We start from the raw sequence: 22787 nt of genomic DNA, 5'->3' as shown, positions 1-22787 counted from the left end.
ATGATTTTGAAGAATTACGAATTTAAAAGAACTGCCCCTCAATCTCTCGGCAACTTCTCCTCAACTCTGCTCTGTGCAGCACCTCTGCCCGTTCTTTGTTTCGATCCTTTCTTTTGGATCTCATGTTGATTTAAGACTGATGCAAAGTTTGGTAAACATTTATATACGTACTCCGTTGTTCGAGCGCTATCTTTTGCTCTGCTTGTTTTCAATTTTTTCGGCCGAATTCCGGCCAGATTTCGCTCAAATTTTGTTTAAAATTCAAATTTTGATTTTGTAATTTCGTCCGAGATCTGACCGTAATTTTTGAAATGGCCGAATTTCGTCCATCTCGTCCAGCGGCCCTAACTGACGACTAAAGCTCCAGGCTGCTTTCGCGGGTCGCCAGGCGCTCGATTTGGGCCACGCACCACTCCTTGGCTACCCCAGGCTAGGCAAGTTTGCGTTGATCCGACGCTGAGGGACGCCCCAGGCTAGGCAAGTCTGCGTTGATCCGACGCTGAGCTGACCTGACCTGATTTCACCAATCGGTTCCCTTCTTTTCAAACCCCTTGGCTGAATCGACCGTACCTGGGCGCCAGGTCCGCCGCCCGCCGAGCACCTCCGTCGCGCGGCACCTCTTCAAGTTCCGGCCGGGCAGGGCGTGCGCGCTGTCTCGCCGGCGACGACCGCCATGTAAGCCCCGCCTCGCCCTTTTTCGCACCCCCGCTGCCTCCATCTGGCCGGTGTTCGTTGAGACTGACCTTGCCTCCCCTGCCCACCTCCTCGCAGGGCGTTCACGCGCCTGGAGCTGCGATGCCCCAGGGCGCTCGACCCCCGCCCGAGCTGGACCGTCGGCGAGGTCCTCACTGAGCTCGACGCACTCGAAGCCACCCGCCGCGCCGCGCCCCCCACGCCCCTCAAGCAGCAGCCGGAGTGGTATCTCGCATCTCTCTCGCAATTTTACTGTCGTTTGATTTGCCCATGAATTTGACTCTACTTTTATTTTTTGGTCTATTTAGGGCTAGCGGTGGCAGCGCGAGGAAGAAGGCCTTTGTGATGCGGATTGAGGAGGAAGACGACACAGACGAGGAAGACGATAATGAGGATGCCCGGGCTCTTGTGACCGGAGCCAGGTTCTCATGTAATGATCTCGAATGCAGGTGAGAGCTTTATACTGCAATTTGGTTACTGTAGTTGCATTTTTCTCATGAAATTTGTGTGTCATAGTTTGTCAATATCACCTGAAAAAGACCGTCTGACATCTCGTTAGCTGGAGATAGCCTTTTGGTCTTATTAGGGCCAACCTGCAAAGTATAATGGTACCATTGAGCCATTCTGTAGAATTATACAAGTCTGCCTCTTGAGTGTATGCCTTGGATTCTAAGGCTCCGTTGGACACTGAGGTGGATTATGATAACCTCGTGGTGTTGAACTCCTTTTGGAAATTGATGTTTTGGTACCTGCCTATCTTCCGATCGTTCTATAACTCCTCATTGCAGAACACATTAGATGGAGTCTGATAGGACAATCATTAGTCTACCCGATTTATCCACATTTAATTTTATTTACAAAGAAGATCAATGAACTTTTGTGAATTCGTATCTGCAACAGCTTAAAAAAAGAAGCACATCACAGTTCATTTACCACATGCTGAGCTAAGTTATCTCATTTATTTATTCCTAGCGGCTTTGAAGAATCAGGGGATGAATTAGATAGCAGCAGTACATCATACCACCTGATGGGGAAAAGGAGCACAGAGAAAAGCATCCTGCTCGAGCTGGAACGCGATCATCATCTCAAAATTCAAGTGTGTACCAGAAATTGTACTCTGTTGTTCCTCTCTAATAAACGCAGTATGCATTTGTGCCATTTTTCCTCATTGCATTTTAGGGTAACTGTTAGTTATACTGCGCCAGATATTTTTTCCTGCAAAGGTTTGTGTATTGCAACTGCCTTTTAAGTGTTCCGGGCATGTGGGAACTTCACATCTTTTTGTCCATCTCACAGTTTTAATATCTGGATGGAGCTTCTTGGTTCTGTTTAAGCTTATTACTGGACATGCTATACTGACAATTGATGTAACACACCTCGACATTTTGAACATAATTTGCATAATGAGACATGGAAGTTCTGCACAATGAAGATTACGGTCCAGGAACCAAGAAAAAACTTTGCACAGTGCAGGAACCAAAAAAAGGGGTACTTTTGTTAGTTGGCAACTTGACGTGAGAATTTTTGAACACATGAAAGTTTAGCACAATGAATATTACGATCCAGGGAGCGAAATAACAGGGACCCCAAAGAAGTAAATTTATTATTATTGGATCCGGGTAAATGTTGATATACCTATTCTACATACACTTATTGTCTTTTCTTTTGGGTGTCTTTTTTAGATCTTCGATTATAGCTGGATACATGGATTTCTCCAGGATTTTAACAAAAATGTCATTTCTTAAGCTATGACACATTTGATGTGATAATAGTACACAAAGTATAAAGACACATTGTAGTTGACATGTATTTCTGTGATGACACTTCACTTTGCTGATCGATCAATATACATTATGCAACTTTATTGGATTTAATTATTTAAATATTTTCTGAACAGTGTTTGTTATGCTTTGACCATGATGTATTGTGGCACAACCCTTATTTGATACTTTAAATAGTTTATTTTCTTCACTCATGCTGTTTGATCTTCAGGAGGAAGTTAGAAGCAAGTTATCTTCATTGGAGGTATGCCACCAAAACGAAATCCAGAGAACAATCTCTGCATTTGCTCGACTTCAGAAATATGCGGAATCACGAAAAGAGATAGATAGAAGGCTAGATGTCCAATTCCAGAGAAAAATGTACGTACTTTTATTTTTTACTTCTAGTGCCTCTGAAACTATATTGCAGTTTTTTAGAATCACAGAAATTTTATATTTTACTGGATCTTTGGTTAGTAATATTTAAGATTTAAGATGCAAATGGAGTTCTCATACTAGTCCAGCATTAAGCTCCATGATAGAATACTATCTTTTGTTACTGGTGACTTTTGCCACATAGCAATCTACGGCTAGTCTATTAGATTAATTCTCTATTTGGTGTTTCTCCAACATACGCAACATCTCGGATTATAATTTATTTAAGTATGCTGCTTATGTGAGCAAGGAGTGATTTTTTTTAGAAGTTCTACATTTCAATGTTCAAGTGCGAACTAATTTTCATAATGAGTTTGCCTTTTTTGCTTACAATTAGTTGAGCTGTGTCATGGATAATAATATGAATATACTCTATGTTAGTATGCTTGTAGTGTGGAGTTTGACCAAATGATGAGAGTACGGGACCTAAGGTTCTTGACTCTTGAGAACAAGTGTTTGGTTATGTAATCTGTTTGCTTTGGTACCATATCTATATCTTAGCATCCCAAGAGATCTTCTGTTGGGGACCTGATATGATGACATCTTTTATACCAAGTGTCTCTTTTTCTTTATCAAAATGCCATTTCCCTGCTTGTTTCATGAGTATGTTCTGTTAAACTACAAATTATACAATTATATTATAAGTTTCTAGTTCTGTGCATTATTGTTACACTATCTGGCAATTGTACCATTTAAAGCCTAACATTCCAATTCATTCTTCAGAGTTTTATGTTTTAAACAAAGATAACCTTTGGTCTTAGGAACAATCTGCAAAGTATAATGATATCATTGAGCCTTAGCTATAATGAAACGTTTCTTGATAGGGTTTGTACATAGACTGTCTTCCTTTGTGACTTCTGAAGTTCTGAGTCAGAGACTTGCAATATCACATCATGTATGTTGTAACACTTCTAATCTATAATAATCTTTTGTTAGACTCACTCTCATGTTACGTTACTGCTTCTTGTAGTGCAGAAGTACTCGATAAACACTTATCTATGGTCCAAAGGGATCATGAACAGAAATCCCAGATTGTGGAACGTAGAATAAGAGATGATGCAGCTGTTGAAGAAGCTAAAAGAAAGGAGCAATCTATGAAGGAAGAAAAAATAAAACAGGAAAGGGCCAGACAAGAAGCAGAGGTTTGTTTGCCGAGATTTGTTGTTCACCTGGTCTGTTTTATACTCATGACGTGGTATTTGAGGCCCTAGTCCATTTCTGTAACATTTGGTGTGGAGTGGGTTGTTTTGTATCGATCAAAGTAGATTGTTGAGTTTCATCAGGTTTTGCTGTGTCTAATATTTTGTTGGCTGTTATTACTTCTTTCCTCTAGTTACGTACTCAAAATTTTCCTCAGATTTTTTATTACCAATTGTTATTTCAGGAAATATTTTTTTTCTTCACTTAACTTCTAGTCAGTTAAAATGCCGGTGCGCTTAACCTGAAAGTTCATGAATGATGATGCAGGCCAGACAGAAGGCAACTGCAAAATTAGCAGCTGATGAACAGAAAGCAGCATATGAAGCTGCTCAAAAGGAAGCTGTAGAAAAGGAAGCTGCTAAATTGAAGGCAGAAGCAGTTTCCACATCTAGCCAGATTTCTCAAAACAGTCTTGCACATGCAACAATGGCAACCAATATTGAAATAATATCAGAATTACCAGGTGTGTTTCACTTCTATATAACTGATTTGCAAACTCAATACTTCTACAGTTACTTTTAAACTCCTGTAGCTATGTTCTTTCCTCCTCTAAATGAAAACACGTGCAAATGCTGGCTTGTGAATTTTCTGAACTCCATATTTTATGTCATTTTGTGCACTTAGAGTGGAGTTAGCACTTGCATAAGTTTTAAAGTGTTTTTTCTCAACCCAGGTCAATTCACACCCAATAATCTCCTTTTGGTTCATTTCAAGAAGTTGTGTAATTAGTTGAAAAGATATTCATGAATCTTCATCCAGGCATAGCATTTACACTTGCAAAATTTGATACAAACATAACAAACTAGGATTGGGCAGAGTAGTTAATAACATACTATCCAAGGATACATAATTTGCTTGTCGTGTGTATGCTGCATGGAGTCATATATTTCACTAAAAATTGCAAGTATACATATATTAGCATGTTCATTGCAATCCATAGTTTTTAAATTTGTTTCGTAACCTTCTGAAGTAGGTAAAAAAGAGAGAATACAGGGTGCGAATCAACCTGGGTGGAGATACACACTTTTTGCAGAAATTATTCTTATATTGTTCAGAAATTGTGAATGTGACAGCTTGAATTATTTAAAATTTCCAGTAAATAACGGTGCAGTACAACAACTTGCAAAATTCTCGTTTGGGACCCGTAACTTGGTTTGTGGGAGCACGGAAGGTCCATATGACGCCATGGCGCTTATACAGCAGACATAGCGAATCCCACATGGAAAGTGCGTGGACAGAGTCAGACGTGCGCCGGGCATGACGAGCCCACACGGCTCCTGTCCTCCATAATTTTTATAGCGCCCCCCCCCCCCCCCCAAAAAAAAACTTTAGAAACCTCATAATCGTGTCCATGTATCCAATTGATTTGGCGTGCTCGAGGCAGGAAGTGATACAGCGGTGACTGCTCGGCACCCTGCAATCTCTCTGCTGCATTTTCTTCAAGTTGGGTTGTGGTTCAGGCATTGGTAGTAGTCCTTGTCGAAGTTCCCCGTCGTCAACGAAGTGTACACTTTCACTATGACCTGTTCACAGAAGCAGCTGCTGCAGCTCCCTAGCTTATGGCGAGGAATGGAGGCGACGAGGCACAAGGGAAGGCTGATGGGTTCAGAGGCGAGGTGGGTTTTGGAGGCAATGCCCCGCAAGCCAGATCGGCGCTATACACTGTGGTTGCGTTGTTTGAACTGTATGCGCCCCACAAGCCAAGTCCAGGGTGCCAAACAAGTGTTTTGTGAGATCTTGGACTAAAATGCCCCGCAAGCCAAGTTGTTGTACTGCGGGAATTTTAAAATTCTGTGTGTTGGATTCTGGGGACCATGCTAAGGATTGTCCAGTGCTTGCATGAAACACATATCGTACTCTTTGAGCACACATAGGGAAATAAAACATCGGTATTTGCACCTTCATGCATTCACAGTTTAGCAATAACATTCTATTTCTATATCAAGTTTGCTATTTATCTGAACCGTTAGTTCGCAACTACTCCCTCCGTCCCAAATTAGTACAAAGTTGAGTCACTTAATTTGGGACGGCGGGAGTACATTGTTAAGTGGGGTGAGTGTTTTCCCTCATTCGAGGAAAAAATCGATTTTTGTCTGCTGTAGCTTGATTTATTGGGATTGTGGTTAATTAATTAATTTTATTTATTCCAGGAATCAAAATTTATGCTGATAGGTCTGCGTTAGAAGCGGAATCCCGGAGGCGCGCATTACATGACCAAGTGCCATCAAACATTTACCTCAGCAAGGTCTTATTTTCTCTGAAGGATCTTTGTCTTCAATTGCAATTTTGAACAACTTGCTGCAACTGGTTTATTTGCTAATTCTGATCTGTCAACCCTTCCCGGGTTTCCATTATACCGCCATATGTTAGTCCCTGACCTATATTTAGCATGCTGCTTACCTGTATGTATGGCTGTATTTGACTGATACCATGTTATATTGTGCAGGAGTATAGCCGATATGACCGACAAATTGGAAAATCTATTAGTAAACTTATGCCAACTACTGACAGTGTCAAGTGAGTATACAACTAACAAATACAATACTCCTTAAATGCTAGAGCTCAGTTCAGATAAGGACACTTAAAATACAAGACATCTACCATCGTGACGACTTGGAACTAACTTGGCAAGGGCTGTTGGAAATTGAAGAACAATCCTCAATTCCACATTGATGCCATATTTTTAAGAATGACCACCATAATACATGCAGCAAGGCATCAAGGTTAAAGTTAATAGACAATACCTCGTGTGTTGCTGCACGAATCCTCTATTCTTAGATGCATAAATTAGCGCCAAAACTAAAACTAATGTAAAAGCATTTTGCATGACTAAGTTCGTAAGAAGACATGTATGAGTTGATGAGGTGGCATGTTTTGCATGAATAATTAATGCAAAAAAAGTAACTTGTGACTACATGCATGACTTTTTTTTTGAACACAACTACATGCATGACTTGATGATGTGAAAATTAGATAGTGGGTTGCAACTATTTTATAGGAATAGAGGATTTCCAATGCTTTGTAGTCCTTCACAAATATTTTCATATCACTTTGGATTAAAATAGTGGGAACAGCTGTCTCTTTGACTGAAATGCAAACTTACTACTATGACTTGTTTTTTCAAGAAGAATGCTTGTCTCTGTTGTTGAGTGACAGAAAGAGGAATATCAAATGCAGTAAATAATTAGTTATTCCTATACCATAGTTAAATCGAGTGGTAATCCTTCCTTTTTATAAACAATCAGAATGGTTCTAAGTAAATGCCACATCGGAAGTGATTCAATGCTCTTGCCAGCGGCGAAAGGATTGCTATTCTTAGAAATTGAGGGACTGAATTGTGTTATGTTCATTGTAAAGATAAAATATATATTGAAGTGATTCCATAACAACAACAACAACAACAACAAAGCCTTTAGTCCCAAACAATTTGGGGTAGGCTAGAGGTGAAACCCATAAGATCTCGCGACCAACTCATGGTTCTGGCACGTGGATAGCAAGCTTCCACGCACCCCTATCCATGGCTAGTTCTTTGGTGATGCTCCAATCCTTTAGATCTCTCTTTACGGACTCTTCCCATGTCAAGTTCGGTCTACCCCGGCCTCTCTTGACATTATCCGCATGCTTTAGCTGTCCGCTATGCACTGGGGCTTCTAGAGGCCTGCGCGGAATATGCCCAAACCATCTCAGACGATGTTGGACAAGCTTCTCTTCAATTGGTGCTACCCCAACTCTATCTCGTATATCATCATTCCAGATTTGGTCCTTCCTTGTGTGGCCACATATCCATCTCAACACGCGCATCTCCGCCACACCTAGTTGTTGCACATGTCGCCTTTTAGTCGGCCAACACTCAGCGCCATACAACATTGCGGGTCGAACCGCCGTCCTATAGAACTTGCCTTTTAGCTTTTGTGACACCCTCTTGTCACAGAGAATGCCAGAAGCTTGGCGGCACTTCATCCATCCGGCTTTAATTCAATGGTTCACATCTTCATTGGTATCTCCATCCTTCTATAACATTGACCCCAAATATCGAAAAGTGCCTTCTGAGGTGGTTCTGCCCATCAAGGCTAACACACCCCTCCTCCTCGTGCCTAGTAGTACCGAAAGCGCACCTCATGTATTTGGTCTTAGTTCTACTAAGTCTAGAACCTTTTGATTCCAAGGTTTGCCTCCATAACTCCAACTTCCTATTGACCCCTGTCCGACTATCATCGACTAGCACCACATCGTCCGCAAAGAGCATACACCATGGGATATCTCCTTGTATATCCCTTGTGACCTCATCCATCACCAAGGCAAAAAGATAAGGGCGACCCTTATCTTTTTGCCTTGGTGATGGATGAGGTCACAAGAGATATACGTTTGGGAAATGAGAAGCGAGTTACATCACTGTTTTTTATGACCACATAAGGTACCATAATGGGATCAACATGCCACCAGAATAACCTGGCATTCCTTACCATCATATTAGCAATCCTAGTTAATGTTTATCAGGCATGGTCTATCATTAGCTTGCGCCATTCAATCATTACTCAAGTTGTGCATGCTTGCTTCTAAGCTTCTGTTGCTGTCAATTTTACCAGCATGCCTCCAAGGTTGTTAGTTCTGATTTATTGTCCACTTGTCTTTTTTCTTTCTCAATTGCTTGTGCAAGATAAATACAAATACTAGTTAGTTTGTTCATACCAGTTGCTGGTTAGGTCAATATTTGGTATGATATTATTTAACTTGAATCCTTACTTAATTATTCCTTGCAGAGCCAGGGCTAGTGAGCTTATTAAAGCTTTAGATGGACAAGATTGTCCTCGTCCAATTGCTTGTCGTTTATTTGCAGACAAGGTAACCACATGCCTACATTTATTGCTACATCTTCTTTTTAGAAAATACCATGATATATGTCTGGGTTTTCAAACAAGTCCACGGGCCTATAGAATGATCATGCATGAATGGCTATTGGCAGGATTGGTTCTATTTAAGTATTAGTACAGTTATTACATATGTAAATGAAAACTTAAACACTTGCTTTAGAAACCTGAATCATTAGCAAATCATGGTTTTCTTGTTTATGTACTTTAGCTGGTGCGTTGATGATGACACCTTATATTTAGTCTTTATACTACAGTCTAGATGGTTTGTTTTCTGTAGCTGCTATTTTTTGTTTTGAACATAGTTATGCACCCATGCATGAATTGAAACTAGCAATTGTGGAAATTTACGTGACATCTACTCATATTGATCCATTTTCTCAATATTGTACACTTTCAATCATTACGTGATATTACTTTACAGATGATTTCAATAGTCAAGAGTCGGAACCCGACGGACAAGACCTTTGGAAAATTGGCCTTTGCTTGTGGATATGTCATGCTACTAGTCATTAATCAGGTATCTTTTTCGTTTTGCCGAGGGTTACTGCTCATTAGTCATTACTGAGTATGAGTGGATTGATCAGTACAATTTGCTATTTTGTTGGTGTTAATTCAGTATGTAACAGGCAACTTAACTATATAGTTAAGTAAATCTGAAAATTCTGTCAACTTTCCGAACAGATAATATGTGGATAATTCTTTTCTTGCAGGTCTGGTACATGTAACATATCTTTGATATTCTGGTAGGCACAAGTGCACATGCTGCAGTTTTGTTTACCAGGACTTATTGTGAACCTGTGATAGTTAAAGTAGTCTTGGTGAAAATATAGTTTGCTTGCATGAAAATTGTTTTGTACTCCCTCCGCCCCAAATGTGTAATCTAAGACAAGTAATTCGGGACGGCAGTAATATTTAATTTTATGCTAATTTAAATGATCTCTGAGTTGTTTAGACACAGAAGTGTGACATGGTGCTGATAAACACAGGGCTACTGTAGATGCTCTGTCATAAACATACATATGCTGTCAATTTGTCTGTCTTGAAAGCAATTATGCATCCTTAATTCCTTATATTGCTATCAAGATGGAAATTTTCCTATTTCATATGGCTTCAGATGTGTGCAATCTTTGCAGCACTAGTATGATGATAATCAATCAGTTCTAATTCTGTGTGTAACTTAGGTACCAGATGCAATGGATTATCTTCTGGCTGAGTTCAACAAAGTTTGCATGTACACAGTTCCAAAGCATCTGCATGCTTTAAATGTAAGTCCTGATGTCACTGAACTTTTTAGCATTGTTGCACTTTCTTATCTTCTTGCTTACGTTTGAGGTGGTGAAAAAGCAGAAGCTGTTATGTTTTTGCCTTTTTGGTGTTGCCATTTCTTGGAGAATGTGCCCAAAAGATACAATATTTCAAATCTCAGAGTTATATCTACTCCCTCCGTCCGGAAATACTTGTCATAGGAATGGATGTATCTAGATGTATTTTAATTATAGATACATCCATTTTTATACATTTGTGCGACAAGTAATTCCGGACGGAGGGAGTATGTTTTTAAACTGTGAATGCACCTGATTTTATTGTTTGAAAATATGTACCCCCTCCATTTTTATATACAAGGCCACAAACCCATATTACAGGTACAAAGCAAAAATTAATGCCTTCTAAGTCAATGTTGCAAGACAACTTGTCTCCTTGTTTACCGTGTAAATTAATGTGTATTTTTCTCTCTCATGCATATCAAGCCAATGATCTCACTCCTGCATGCATGCAAGGGATAATTAATGTCCTCCTTTGCTAGTACTACGAGGCAAACACCATTAATATTGCATCGATTAGTGTTAGTGGCCTTGTATATATGCAAATTGTAATTAATGTCCTCCTTTGCTAGTACTACGAGGCAAACACCATTAATATTGCATCGATTAGTGTTAGTGGCCTTGTATATATGCAAATTGTAATTTTGATAGTGGCCTTGTATATAAAAATGGAGGGAGTACTATTTTGATATTTTTTGGCTCATATTTTTGGATTATCTCATGATTTGTAATTGCTTAGGCACAAGCACGAAACACAGATTACTTCAGGCTTATTGGCTACCAAGAAGAAGATGGAAAACTTCAGAGCACTGAGAAGTATTTGGTAAATGTTGTTGCATACATCAAACTGTATGCTGCCATGATTCAGGTGTGTATAGTTCTTGTCTAGACATAATCAGTTCGGTAAAAATATCAATTAACTCTGATTGAGATCTGGTAGTAAATATGTATTTTATGTTCTGCCCTTTTTCCGCAATAATAGGCTGTTTTCCTGTTAACCGCGATCCATTATTTTCAATTTCAGCACAGTGATAACAAGTTACGTTTTGCCATGGTTTGTGCAACGGGAACATATGATGAAACTTGACAAGTTATTACGTACTCCCCCGTCCCGAAATACTTGTCATAGGAATGTATAGAAATAGATATATCTAGAACTAAAATACATCTAGATATATCCATTTCTACGACAAGTAATTCCGTATGGAGGGAGTACCATTTTGTACGCTATCACATTATTATTTAAATAGAAGACTTGTGTTCAACAGACTGTTATTTTGTAATAGAGCAGAAATATCACAGCATAACTTTGTTTACAGACGGAAATCAAAGGTGTGCGGCATCCATATGGCTTAGCCGAGGGATGGAAATGGCTTGCAATGTTCCTCAACACTCTCCCAGCGATCCCGGCCACTGCTTTTGCTCTTCATGCTTTCCTCAAGGTAGAAATTCGCACCAGGACTTGTGTGCCTTGTGTATGCAGACTTGTAGCTAACCAGGATTATGCTCTTTTTAGGTGGCTGGTTTTGCGCTTCACAAGAAATATGGATCACAGTTCATGAAAATTCTAGATGTAATATCGCGGCACTTCATACCAGCTTTGAAAGCACAAGGCTCGAAAGTTCAGCCAGAAGCTATCAATAATCTACAAAATTATCTGGATGACAAAATTTATCTGGAGGAGCCAGAAGGGCAGTACCTCGCCCAGCAGCTGCTATCGAAAATGTTCTTGTGAAGATTAACACCGGATTGGCTTGGAGCTATCAGCTGGTGCATCTATTTTGTCTGAGGGAGAAACTGCATGGTCATAACTTATGGAGGAGCCCAAAATCGTCTTGAAGATTAACATGTTCAGTAAATTAGAATAGAGGTGCCACTTGGTGCGATTTGTTGTGTGTACTATGTCTGTACTATGAGGTGCAAACCTTGTGTCAGTTTGAAGTCAACGTTGTTCTGAATGCAATCCATCTGCGTTGATCAAATTATTGTTTGTGATACTTTTGAACACTTGATAAATCATACTCCCTCCATCGACACTTATTTTAGGGCGGAAGGAGTAGATGCCATATCTTGCTTATGAATTATTGCTAGTCGTAACACCAGGAGGTTCAGTCCAGCTGTGCACGCCCTTTCCGTGCATCTCTTTCAGGCCTCAACATCAGTCCAGTTCTCCGGTCCCCACAAGGTCTGCAGTTGCACTCCCCTTGGCCAATTGCAGAGCCGAGTACGAGATGGGGATAAAGCTACGGCTAAAATCCTAAAACCTCCCGTCTGAAAGGAAGGCAAGAAAATGGCAGCACCACCTCTCAGCCTTGCACGCCGCGTCGCCGGCGCCTCTTCCCCAGCCACCGCGGCGCATTCCTCCTCCCGTTCCCGTTACTTTCGTCCTTGCCTGCTCCCTTCAAAGGTACGCGGTTTTTTCTCCTGCGTTTTTCCTGTGCTCTTTTCTATGCCCTGAGCTGCCGATGGTTGTGTGCGTGCAGCGGTGGAGTGGGGTGGTGAAGATGGGGGCGGCAGTGGGAGGCGGGCAGGGGGGCGAGGAGGAGGAGACGAGGCAGGCCAAGGAGATGGCCGCCGCCAGGAGGCGCTGGGAGACGCTGGTGAGCTCACCTCTCTCAACTCTCACGCCTTTACTCTTCTCATTTCGTTTACACTAGGCGTCTACAGTACCACCGGTGGTACTACAAACTTCCTCTCAAGTTACTTTCATCTCGGAATCACGGCGCTGTTAGCTTAAGCTTTGTTTCTTTGAATTCGGCGTCCATGTGATGCATGTATGAATCTCTAAATGCTGAACTGCTGTTATTTGTACGGCTGTGCTTGAAGATCAGGGAGCAGAAGATTAAGACGCTTACACCAAGGGAAGCCGGCTATACATTCAAACTCACCGACAAGGTCCTTCTGGATGTCAGGCCTTCAAATGAGCGTCAAAAGGTTGGTGGTAGGACTAAAAACCATTTCTAGTGTTGGTTAATCGTGGCTGCTCACATTTCCCTGTCAATTTTTGCTCGTATTGCAGGCCTGGGTGAAAGGTTCTACCTGGGTTCCTGTATTCGACGTGGATACGTCATCTGATTTGAATGGACTCAGCAAGAAAGCATTCAACTTTATGATTGGTAAGCAAACGGAGTTCTGTTTACATCGTCGAATCTGACTGTTGCTTGCACTACTGTCTTGAAGGAATTTGTTCAACTTTGTTCGCACCATATCATCATATAAGTTGCCATAGAGGATTATAACATGGAGTGGTTCTTCAGAATAGGCAATCCAGACCGGAGACTAATAAGCTAATAGTGCATCAAACACAGTTATGAGATGTAAAACATGCCTTTTCTTTCAAGATGTATTGACTTATTTTCAACTCATAGAAGAAAACCATCGTTTGTAACGTTTCAACTCATATAGTACCGCCATTTGTAGTTCTCGACTTCAAGTGTGACTGAACTCTCATCACTCTTGCATAGGTGGCTGGTGGAGTGGCAGCTCAACAATGTCATTCAATAAGTATGCTTGACATATGTTAAACTTGGCCCTCTCGTGAATTGTATTTTAATACCAATTAGATTGAATGACTTTGCAACAAATTCCTAGGAACTTTGTACAACAGGTCGAGGAGAAGTTCTCAAAAGATACAGATATCATCCTAGTATGCCAGAAGGGACTGAGGTAATTGCTTGTTAGCTCACTTTCTCAGTTTCTGATGTTGGATTTGTACCGCTTGTTAGCTCATTTTCTGAGTTTCTGATGCTGGACTTGTACTGCATGACACACTGACAACACATATTAATACCTTTTCACCTTGCTGGCCTTTGTGGAAGTAAATCATCTTGTGCTCTTTATAGAGTACTTTTTTTGTGTGCTATATTTGGACTCACCATGTGACAAAAAGGTGTCTACCGTTTTCCTGGACAGCAGCGCATACCACTTCTTAAACTTGAGTTTTGTGTGGTATGCTGCTCACGCACACAAGACACAAGATGCTATTTCAACAACCTAAATCTTGGACAAAATATCACAGTTTCAGTCCTTGTGCTGGAAAGCCACTACTTGCAGTGCTAGTAATTTAAGGTTGCAGATGCCCATCATATTGGTGCTACTGCTACATCTTGTAGTGTCCAACGTAGAACATGTGCGATTCAACGTCTGGTGTGGATTTTTGACTGTCGGTTTTGATATCCCCCAAACTTTTTGGCAGATCAATTGCTGCCGCAGAGCAACTTTACAATGGTGGCTTCGAAAATTTATTCTGGGTACAAGGAGGATTGGAAGCTGCTGAAGAGGAGGTAGGAGTCATCGTATGATCTGCTATTTTGGAGTTATATTAATTTCATGTTTTTTTTTTCTCTTTATAGGACTTTGAGCGGGAAGGTTCCCAACCATTCAAGCTTGCTGGTATTGGTGGGGTTTCTGAATTTTTTGGGTAAGTTCCAGGACCTCAACACCTATGATAATGTCAGTGTGACAGTGTTATTTTCCTCACCAAAATGTGTGCACCAAGGCCTTGTATTAAGGTTGAGGATTTTCCTGTGAGATACAAGCTATGAGCTTGCCACCAACCTAATAAGACTTGAGCGATCAGATTACAGTACACATGTAGATAAGCATGTGTACACATTAACACATGTAGATAAGACTTGAGCGATCAGATTAAGGTTGAGGTTTTCTAATCATTTCTGAGATGATAAAAAAATGTTTCAGCATTCCACAAAAGCATTCAGCATTGTTAGTGAATGACATCCACTAGGGTACTAATCCTGAATCTTTTTTGACAACTTGGTTTCAGCTGGACGGATCAGCAACGTGCACAGGCTGCAAAGGAAGGATGGGGATATCGGCTGCTCTTCACGGGCCGATTGGTAATTCGTTTAAAAAAATATGCGTGTACTCCTTAACTTTTGTCTGCAAAGGAAAGGTCTTTAACCATTCTTCTTCTTCTTCCTCGAACTACACAGGTTGGGGCAATTGTGCTAGCAGATGCTCTGTTCGTGGGTGCTCAAAGTATTGGCCCTCTACTTCAACAGTTACAGCCTCATTAACTGATCGATTCCGAGGAAGATGCTGTGGTGTTGAGGCTAACTTAAAGGCGGCATTTCTGCGTTCATCTTGAGAGAGACCCCAAACAAGTGCACGAGGAGACAATTGCCTGCCATGTTAGCACACAGAGACTAAATGCTGTCTTGTAGAAGTATCTAGTTATGACCTCTTATCGAAAAAAAAAATCTAGTTATGAACTAGAGCCTCATTTGGACTTGATGAGTTGCACAAATTCGGGCCAAACAGGATAATCTGATGATCTTCGTGGAATTGTTCAGTTGAAAATCCTGTTGGAAGATCATGAGTCTCAAAATAGCACATGTGTGGATGTGGAGAGGATATTTCCGTCCTGGCGGTTGGTTCCTTGTTCGGGTTTGTATTGGGGAATCTGATTATATGCCCTGGGGATTTAGGTGCCGAATATTCCTTTTTCATGACCTAACTCGGGTTAGAAACCCTAACCGGGGGTTGAGGTGCCGAATATCCCTTTTCCGTAACTCAACCAGGGTTAGAAGCCCGAACCGCAGTTATATGTTCCCAATTCTGCGAGTGCGTTCGGGAAGGTAGTCATTGAACGGTGGGCCTCCGTAGCTTCTGGTCCACATGTCAGTATCAGATGAGTAGCGCTGCCTGTCGTGAGTTTAATATATCCCTTTTTCATAACCCAACCAGTTCCGATAGACGAGCGTGGGGCTCATGGTTTTGGCCTTCGTTGTTTGATCTACCAAACCGAGACGGACACCGATCCATCTGACATCTGGGCCAAACCTGGATTTGGTCCCACGCGTCACTGGGAGTGGGCGGATAGCTTGGTAGCGAAACTGCGTGCACGAATCCGATCGGCAAAAGCACGGCGCAACGGAGGGAGGAACGAGCGGTCCACGCCCCTAGCGAGGGACGCGTCTACCACACCCACCGAAACTCTTACCCACGCCTCCGCTGGTATATGGCGGACGAGTGGGCCACGTAACTGGTCTGGCCCGCAAACCGAACATGGCCCGGACCCGTCAGCGGCACAGCCTGTAGGCGGGTTGCTCCCGGGCCCGTCACCGCGAGCCACCTAATCTCTTTCCCCTCTCGCCATAAACTGCGGGGCTTAGGGTTAGAGACGCACGCAATTCGTTCGTCTGTGACCAAAGCAATTGTCCCCGCCGCCGTCGTCTCGAGAGCTTCGTTCGGTAGAGGGTAGAATCGATCTAGCGATGGAGTGCCTTGCCGAGATGCCGCACGCGCCGCTCGACCGCCGCCCGCGCAAGCGGCAGCGCCTTGGCTGGGATGTCGGCCCCGAGATCCCTCAGGTATACCCCCCCGATCCGGACGCGCTTTTGCCCCTTTTACGTTGCAGATCTAGCGATGGAGTGGCTTGTTTGCGTTGATTACTACTAGTAGTTGCTGTGATGTCGATTTCAATCGTTTCGTCAGGTAGCATAATAATATGCAGATCTCCGGAAGTAGAGCCTCGTTTCTACTTAGATTCGAGTGCGTTTGCTATACTTTTCTCCAGTCTCCGTATTAGGGCGTGGGTTGGCCGAATGGTACTTTAATTTTCTTGATATTATTAATATATCATAGGTGTATATATTCCCTAGTTTCTCAATAATTTGCACGCCCTTTGGATCCGTTCATGAGGGTTTGCATGCTATTCTGTAAAAAAAAACGTAACGGACGAGGATCAAGTATGTTGTTTGCACTTATGTCGATGTGCTGTTGTTCATTATAATCTGTTGTGCTTAAGTAATGGATTGTTCCCTGAAGATTTGCATATGACTATGTCCAACCCTGTCAGATTCCTCCAGTTTTTGACCATGCAGATTTTTTGTAGCAATTGCAATATTTTACAGTCTGTAACGTAATTTATATCCTGAATTTGGTTGTTGCAAAATGGAATTTCTTTTACAAGCTTTCTCTGTTCCTAATCTTTCATAATTGTCTTCTGGTGCAGCTAAAAAAATTGTGTGGGGAAGAAGTCGCAAATGCAATTAGTGCTATGACGATGGGGCTTTCTTCAGGTGGCATTGTTTCCTCTCAGGAGGCCCAAGAGCTTTTTCGTTTTGCGACCCCTCCTCTGAGAGAAGATGACAAGGATGGGCACTATGTTTTTGCTGTGGGAGACAACCTCACATCTCGCTGTAATTACCTTATCACAAGCTTGTTTGTTTATTTCAGAACTGAATAGCGTTTTCCATATCTTTGTTCTTATGGATTGTATTTATGCTTGCAGATAGGATTAATGCAAAAATGGGTGAAGGTCAGTTCGGACAGCAGCCTTTACATCTGTTGATATATTGGAATTCTCAAGGCGTTTCTTGCACACTGCTCTTGTTGACGTCGGCAGGATATGCTCATAATTGATTGTGTTTGCAAATACATCAGGTACCTTTGGTCAGGTGTTGGAATGTTGGGACAGGGAACGGAAAGAAATGGTGGCTATTAAGATCATCAGAGGCATTAAGAAGTACAGGGATGCTGCAATGATAGAAATTGGCATGCTCGAGCAGCTTTGTAAATATGAAAAGAGCAGATCCAGGTGAGTCCTCAGTTTCACTTATCACAATTCCTGTTGTGTATATTGTGTTGTCTCGTCTGTGTGATTTACTTTGTTAAGATTGCCTGTATATAAGCTGGTCTATTTTGCAGTTGTGTTCAAATTCGGAACTGGTTTGACTATCGTAACCATATCTGTATTGTAAGTACATCATTAGATTATGGCAGAGTTATCAACTAACTACAAAGAGATAACCCTGAGCTTAAACATTGGTGAATTTGAATGAATGGTGGGCAGGTCTGTGAGAAGCTTGGACCAAGCTTATATGATTTTCTGCGGAAAAACAGTTACCGCTCATTCCCAGTTGCCATAGTTCGGGAGGTTGCCAAACAACTGTTGGAATGTCTAGCATGTGTGTGCACACTTCTGCTACCCCTTATACCTGCAGTAGTATGCTATTTTAGATCATTATTCCATTATTTTAGGGTGTCATCTGTTGATGACTGTTGTTTATTATTTGATCATCATCGCTAGGATTATCTAACGTGCTTTTGTCAAATATTTATCTTCTCTGTAATGTGTGTTGCAGTTATGCATGATTTGCGCCTCATTCACACTGATTTAAAGCCCGAGAACATTCTTCTTGTTTCTCCGGAGTACATTAAAGTTCCTGATTACAAAGTATACTTTATTCTTTTACTAACTTGGCCTTGCAGTTATAAATTATTCAACTTATTAGTTTATTGTGTATGCTGTCTGTGCTAATTCGTTGCTACTAACTGCTAGGTTTCATCCCGTTCACCAAAGGAGGGATCCTACTACAAACGTGTGCCCAAGTCCAGTTCAATAAAGGTTATTGATTTTGGCAGCACAACATATGACCAGCAGGACCAGACCTATGTAGTTTCTACTAGGCATTATCGGGCCCCGGAAGTTATCCTGGGTATCTTTCTTGTCCAGTGCAAAGGCTCTTCCCTTCAGCCAAATTTTGCGGTTGTAAGTTAATTTATATTTGCCATGGTGGATGTTGTTTAGGACTTGGATGGAGTTACCCATGTGATATCTGGAGCGTTGGTTGTATACTAGTTGAACTCTGCACGGTACGTCATTGGGGCTTACTCTCATCTGCTATCAAAATCACAAGGACAGAGTTTTTGAGTTACCAGAGGTACTGCAGGGAGAGGCGCTGTTTCAAACCCATGAAAATTTGGAGCATCTTGCTATGATGGAGAGGGTGCTCGGGCCGTTGCCATATCACATGCTCAAAAAGGCCGAGTATGTTGCTGTTCTTGATCCATACCAGTGTCTCAAGCTTTCAGCCATGAGAGAGGATTATTCAAACTATGTATTTTGTTGTTGTTCCTTTTGTGTAGTCGACATGGTGAGAAATATGTGAGAAAGGGCCGTTTAAACTGGCCTGAAGGATGTGCTTCACGGGAAAGCATGAAAGCTGTTATGAAGCTGCCCCGGCTTCAGGTATTATCCATATCCTGTTGTTCCAGTTCAAATTGATATCATTTTTAGATTTGTTTGGCTTATGATTTGGACTTATTTTATGCAAGCAGAATCTTGTGATGCAAAACATAGAACATTCTGCTGGGGACTTCATCAATCTTCTCCAAGGGCTGCTGAGCTATGATCCAGCAAGCCGCCTAACGGCCCAAGAGGCCCTTGAGCATCCATTCTTGATGGAGCGGAGTGAGCGACGAAGATGACGTGCTTGAGATCCTAGCATCTGCTATGTTTCTTGACTTGTCTTGTATGTTTAAGCTGTGGCTTCCATTTGTCATGGAATGAAGAGATATTCTGTTCTCTCTTCCATGGAATGGGAGTGCTAATTAAATTAGTTAGGACTTTGCCAGTAGTTTTTCTACCTGCATTACCAGCTTCTGTAACATGCTCGTTATTTGTACATATGTTGACTGATGTGTATGTAATCGGGATGAGATTCTCAATGAATATATTTTGATAGCAAAACACAATAATTTTGTTGGAAATTCTTGAAGTCATGCAGCTTTTGTGTTTATTCATTCTGAATAAAATTCGGCAGTCAAAATTCTTATTGACAACAGAGAAGCTTCTCACTTAACCAGTCTGCGCATAAACTGTACTACTCCGTTCTTAAATATAAGTCTTTCTAGAGGTAGTGGACCACAGATGTATATAGACATACTTTATAGTGTAGACTCTTAGTAAAATGTCTTAAAAGACTTATAAGTATATATAATGAAAATGATGTAAAAATCCTGTTAAGTCCAATGAATTGGATGAATCATTGAGCAGAAACTTCTAGGCTCTCCGATCGTGGCGGAACTGGGGAGCCGGAAGAGGGTAGGCGCAGCTGGTGGTAAAGGGCGACGTATAGGCGAGGCGGGAACCTGTGTTTTAGTGGGTTGGGAAGGGGATTTTGCCGTGTTTCTCAAAAAAGTTTACGGATCGAAAGCGTTTGCACGATCTGGCAGCATTTTTCGCGCACACTTGTATTTTGACGATTATTTTATGTGTTGGTGTATTAGAGTGGGTCTGTTAGAGATGCTTTTAACAGTCTGCGGCATAAACTGTATATAATGAAAAAAATGTAAAGATCTGGTTAAGTCCAATGACACTGTAGTCCAAATAGAGTTTAGATATGGACCTAAATAATTGTGACCCTCCTGCTAACGTTTCATACAAATTATTGTTCTGCTAGGTTGTTGATCATTCATCTGCACCGGTGGCTCCTCCTATCACTCTCATGGCTTGCAAGTAAGTAGCTGTCGATGGGTCAAATGCCTTCTCTTACATTTTATTGCTAAAGCCAAGTGAAGCAAATAATGCACCCTTGTAACCTTTGGTTATGGCTAAGAGTCACGTGACCTATGTATGCCTCGGATCTCTTGTTGTATTGCAATGGCTTTAACAGCCGTGTCGAAGTCGGCATGCTTTTGCTGTCAACAAATTCAACATGGACAATCATATGGAAACGCGTTGAACTTTTTTGGCTGCAGTCCGTTGCACAATAAAATTAGCAACATTTTCGTTTTGTTTTTGGCAATAAAATTTGCAACAGCTAGACGAAGACTGTGCAAGCTAATTACCGCTGTAGACAAGAAGAAGGCTGAGTAGACAAGGACGAGGCAAATTCCGTTCGTGCTTGATCAATGGTTGCGCATGAGAACTCAGCTGAATCTGCACTAGAAATGCTCTCCCTCATAGTCGGCTGCCACTCAGAACGCGACACTCAGTCTGGATGAATATGGACAGAAATGTCGACGATGATTGTTGAAATTAGTAGTGGACTTTAGACCCATTAGAGATTTCAGAAAAATCTCCAAGGACCCATGTAGGTGGTGGCATGACAAGGTGGTGGGAAGTTTAGTCCCACCCCGCTAGTGGAGGAGAAGTTGGATCCTTTTATAAGGGTCTCTCTTCCACATGCTATTGGAGAGTGAGAAGAGAAGGTGCCCTCGCGCAATCCTCCACTGCCCACCGCGCCGCGGGTTGCGGGAATGAGCTGAGCCGAGCTCATACCTACGCGCTTATTTTTGTCGGTCAGGAACGAAAAATACATAACAGACACAGCACGATCCGAGACGTCGGATCGTGGGCTGTTACCGACTCGGACGTGGGTTCGGCCCACGTATCTCCGCTCAGCCGTCTTTATAAACATGCTAACGCCTACCCTAGCCGTCACGAGAATCAGATCACATCTGTCTCACGCGTTCGTTCCTTGACTGCTGCTGCCGCCGGCGACTCCGTCCCGTTTACCGCGTACACGGTCGACGGGAGAGCGGGCCTCCGAAACCCCGCCTCTCCGGTTCCTGTACGGGAGAGGGGCGATTAGGTTTTTGGGGAGCGATCACGCGACTGCTCGCCTCCGTCCGTCTGCTTCGTCTACGTCCGCGTCGTCCTCGTCATTGCCATGTCTTCACCATCCGAGGCCGATCGTCTCGCCCTTGAAGCTGAGAAGAAGAGAGCAGAGGATGCTGCTGCGGCTACGGCCGCGGCCAACGCTGCTGCTACGGCCAACTGGCCTATTGGAGGGTATGACTCGTTTATCCTCATGTTCGTATTTATCCTAGCAGTACTACTTGTCTGCATAGATGTATCCACTATATGCGTAGTATGTGCTAGGTTAGCTCAAGATCAGTACATCATTAGTCTAGTCAATGCCATGCTAGTTATAATCTCGTGGATTAATATACTCGGAAAATTGCCTATTTATTCAACAATCCAAAAACTTAATGTGTGTAGGAATTTTTTGAGTAATGGTTTTGCTGCTGCACTGAAACCGGACAAGTTTACCGGCACTTATTTCAAGCGTTGGCAAACGAGAACCAGCTTATGGCTCACGTTGATGAACGTGTTCTGGGTAGCCGGTGTCACTCCAACGGGAACGATCACTCCTAAACAGGAGAAGATGTTCGCGGAGGCCACCGTCCTATTCCTTGGAGCAATCATAAGCGTGATCGGAGATAAGCTGGTTGATGCATACTTACATATGCATGTTGCCAAAGACTTGTGGGAGGCGCTCGAATCTAAATTTGGGGCCACCGATGCTGGGAGTGAGATGTATGTTATGGAGCAGTTCCACGATACAAGATGGTTGACAACCGTTCTGTATTGGAACAGGCTCATGAGATAATATGCATATCTAAAGAACTTGAGGTTCTTAAGTGCAATTTGCCGGGCAAGTTTGTCACGGGCTGTATAATTGCTAAGCCCCCTAATTCCTGGAGGAACTTTGCTACTACTCTGAAACATCAGAGGCGTGAGTTCTCAGTAGAGGACATCATCGGCCATCTGAGTGTTGAGCAGAACTCGAGAGCAAAGGTCTCCAATGAAAAAGCGGTGGAAAGCTCTTCTGCTGCCAATATGGTACATCAGAGGAACTTCAATTCCCACAAGCCCAAGGGAAAGAATTCTGTCCAACAGAATACCGACTTCAAGAAGAAGGGAAAGAAGCCCTTCAAGAAGAATAAGAAGGGAGATGGCTGCTATACTTGTG

The 22787-nt window shown here is 42.2% G+C and overlaps 3 protein-coding genes across 4 annotated transcripts; all 3 read left to right on the top strand.

Moving 5' to 3' along the window:
- Positions 1-516: 516 nt before the first annotated feature.
- LOC123401227 (protein GLE1-like) lies at positions 517-12297 on the top strand. Its single transcript, XM_045094966.1, has 15 exons — positions 517-675; positions 772-918; positions 1002-1142; positions 1666-1789; positions 2686-2834; positions 3859-4030; positions 4356-4551; positions 6239-6333; positions 6535-6605; positions 8849-8930; positions 9381-9476; positions 10141-10224; positions 11021-11149; positions 11601-11723; positions 11798-12297. Coding segments are annotated over exons 1-15 (1830 nt in total). The 5' UTR covers positions 517-673; the 3' UTR covers positions 12017-12297.
- Positions 12298-12500: 203 nt separating this feature from the next.
- On the top strand, positions 12501-15611 carry LOC123401229 (rhodanese-like domain-containing protein 11, chloroplastic). The gene is made up of 10 exons (XM_045094969.1): positions 12501-12688; positions 12765-12881; positions 13108-13215; positions 13301-13397; positions 13746-13785; positions 13873-13947; positions 14477-14564; positions 14634-14701; positions 15065-15137; positions 15234-15611. Exons 1-10 carry the CDS (start codon positions 12572-12574, stop codon positions 15315-15317), a joined length of 867 nt encoding a protein of 288 aa, XP_044950904.1. The 5' UTR covers positions 12501-12571; the 3' UTR covers positions 15318-15611.
- A 764-nt stretch (positions 15612-16375) lies between these two features.
- LOC123401228 (serine/threonine-protein kinase AFC2) lies at positions 16376-19797 on the top strand. 2 transcript variants are annotated; one of them, XM_045094967.1, is made up of 12 exons: positions 16376-16613; positions 17258-17444; positions 17537-17563; positions 17689-17842; positions 17953-18001; positions 18098-18212; positions 18390-18481; positions 18587-18743; positions 18836-18900; positions 18978-19075; positions 19174-19276; positions 19366-19797. In XM_045094967.1, exons 1-12 carry the CDS (start codon positions 16518-16520, stop codon positions 19513-19515), a joined length of 1293 nt encoding a protein of 430 aa, XP_044950902.1. In that variant the 5' UTR covers positions 16376-16517; the 3' UTR covers positions 19516-19797. The 2 variants fall into 2 exon arrangements, with proteins under 2 accessions (XP_044950902.1, XP_044950903.1); XM_045094968.1 differs by lacking the exons at positions 16376-16613; positions 17258-17444; positions 17537-17563; positions 17953-18001; positions 18098-18212 and having other exon boundaries at positions 17726-17842.
- Positions 19798-22787: the final 2990 nt, after the last annotated feature.

The sequence above is a fragment of the Hordeum vulgare genome, chromosome 6H (genome assembly GCF_904849725.1).
Source record: "Hordeum vulgare subsp. vulgare chromosome 6H, MorexV3_pseudomolecules_assembly, whole genome shotgun sequence".
NCBI lineage: Eukaryota > Viridiplantae > Streptophyta > Magnoliopsida > Poales > Poaceae > Hordeum > Hordeum vulgare.
The sequence above is the reverse complement of the archived record's forward strand: the minus strand, read 5'-3'. Positions and strand labels throughout refer to the sequence as shown.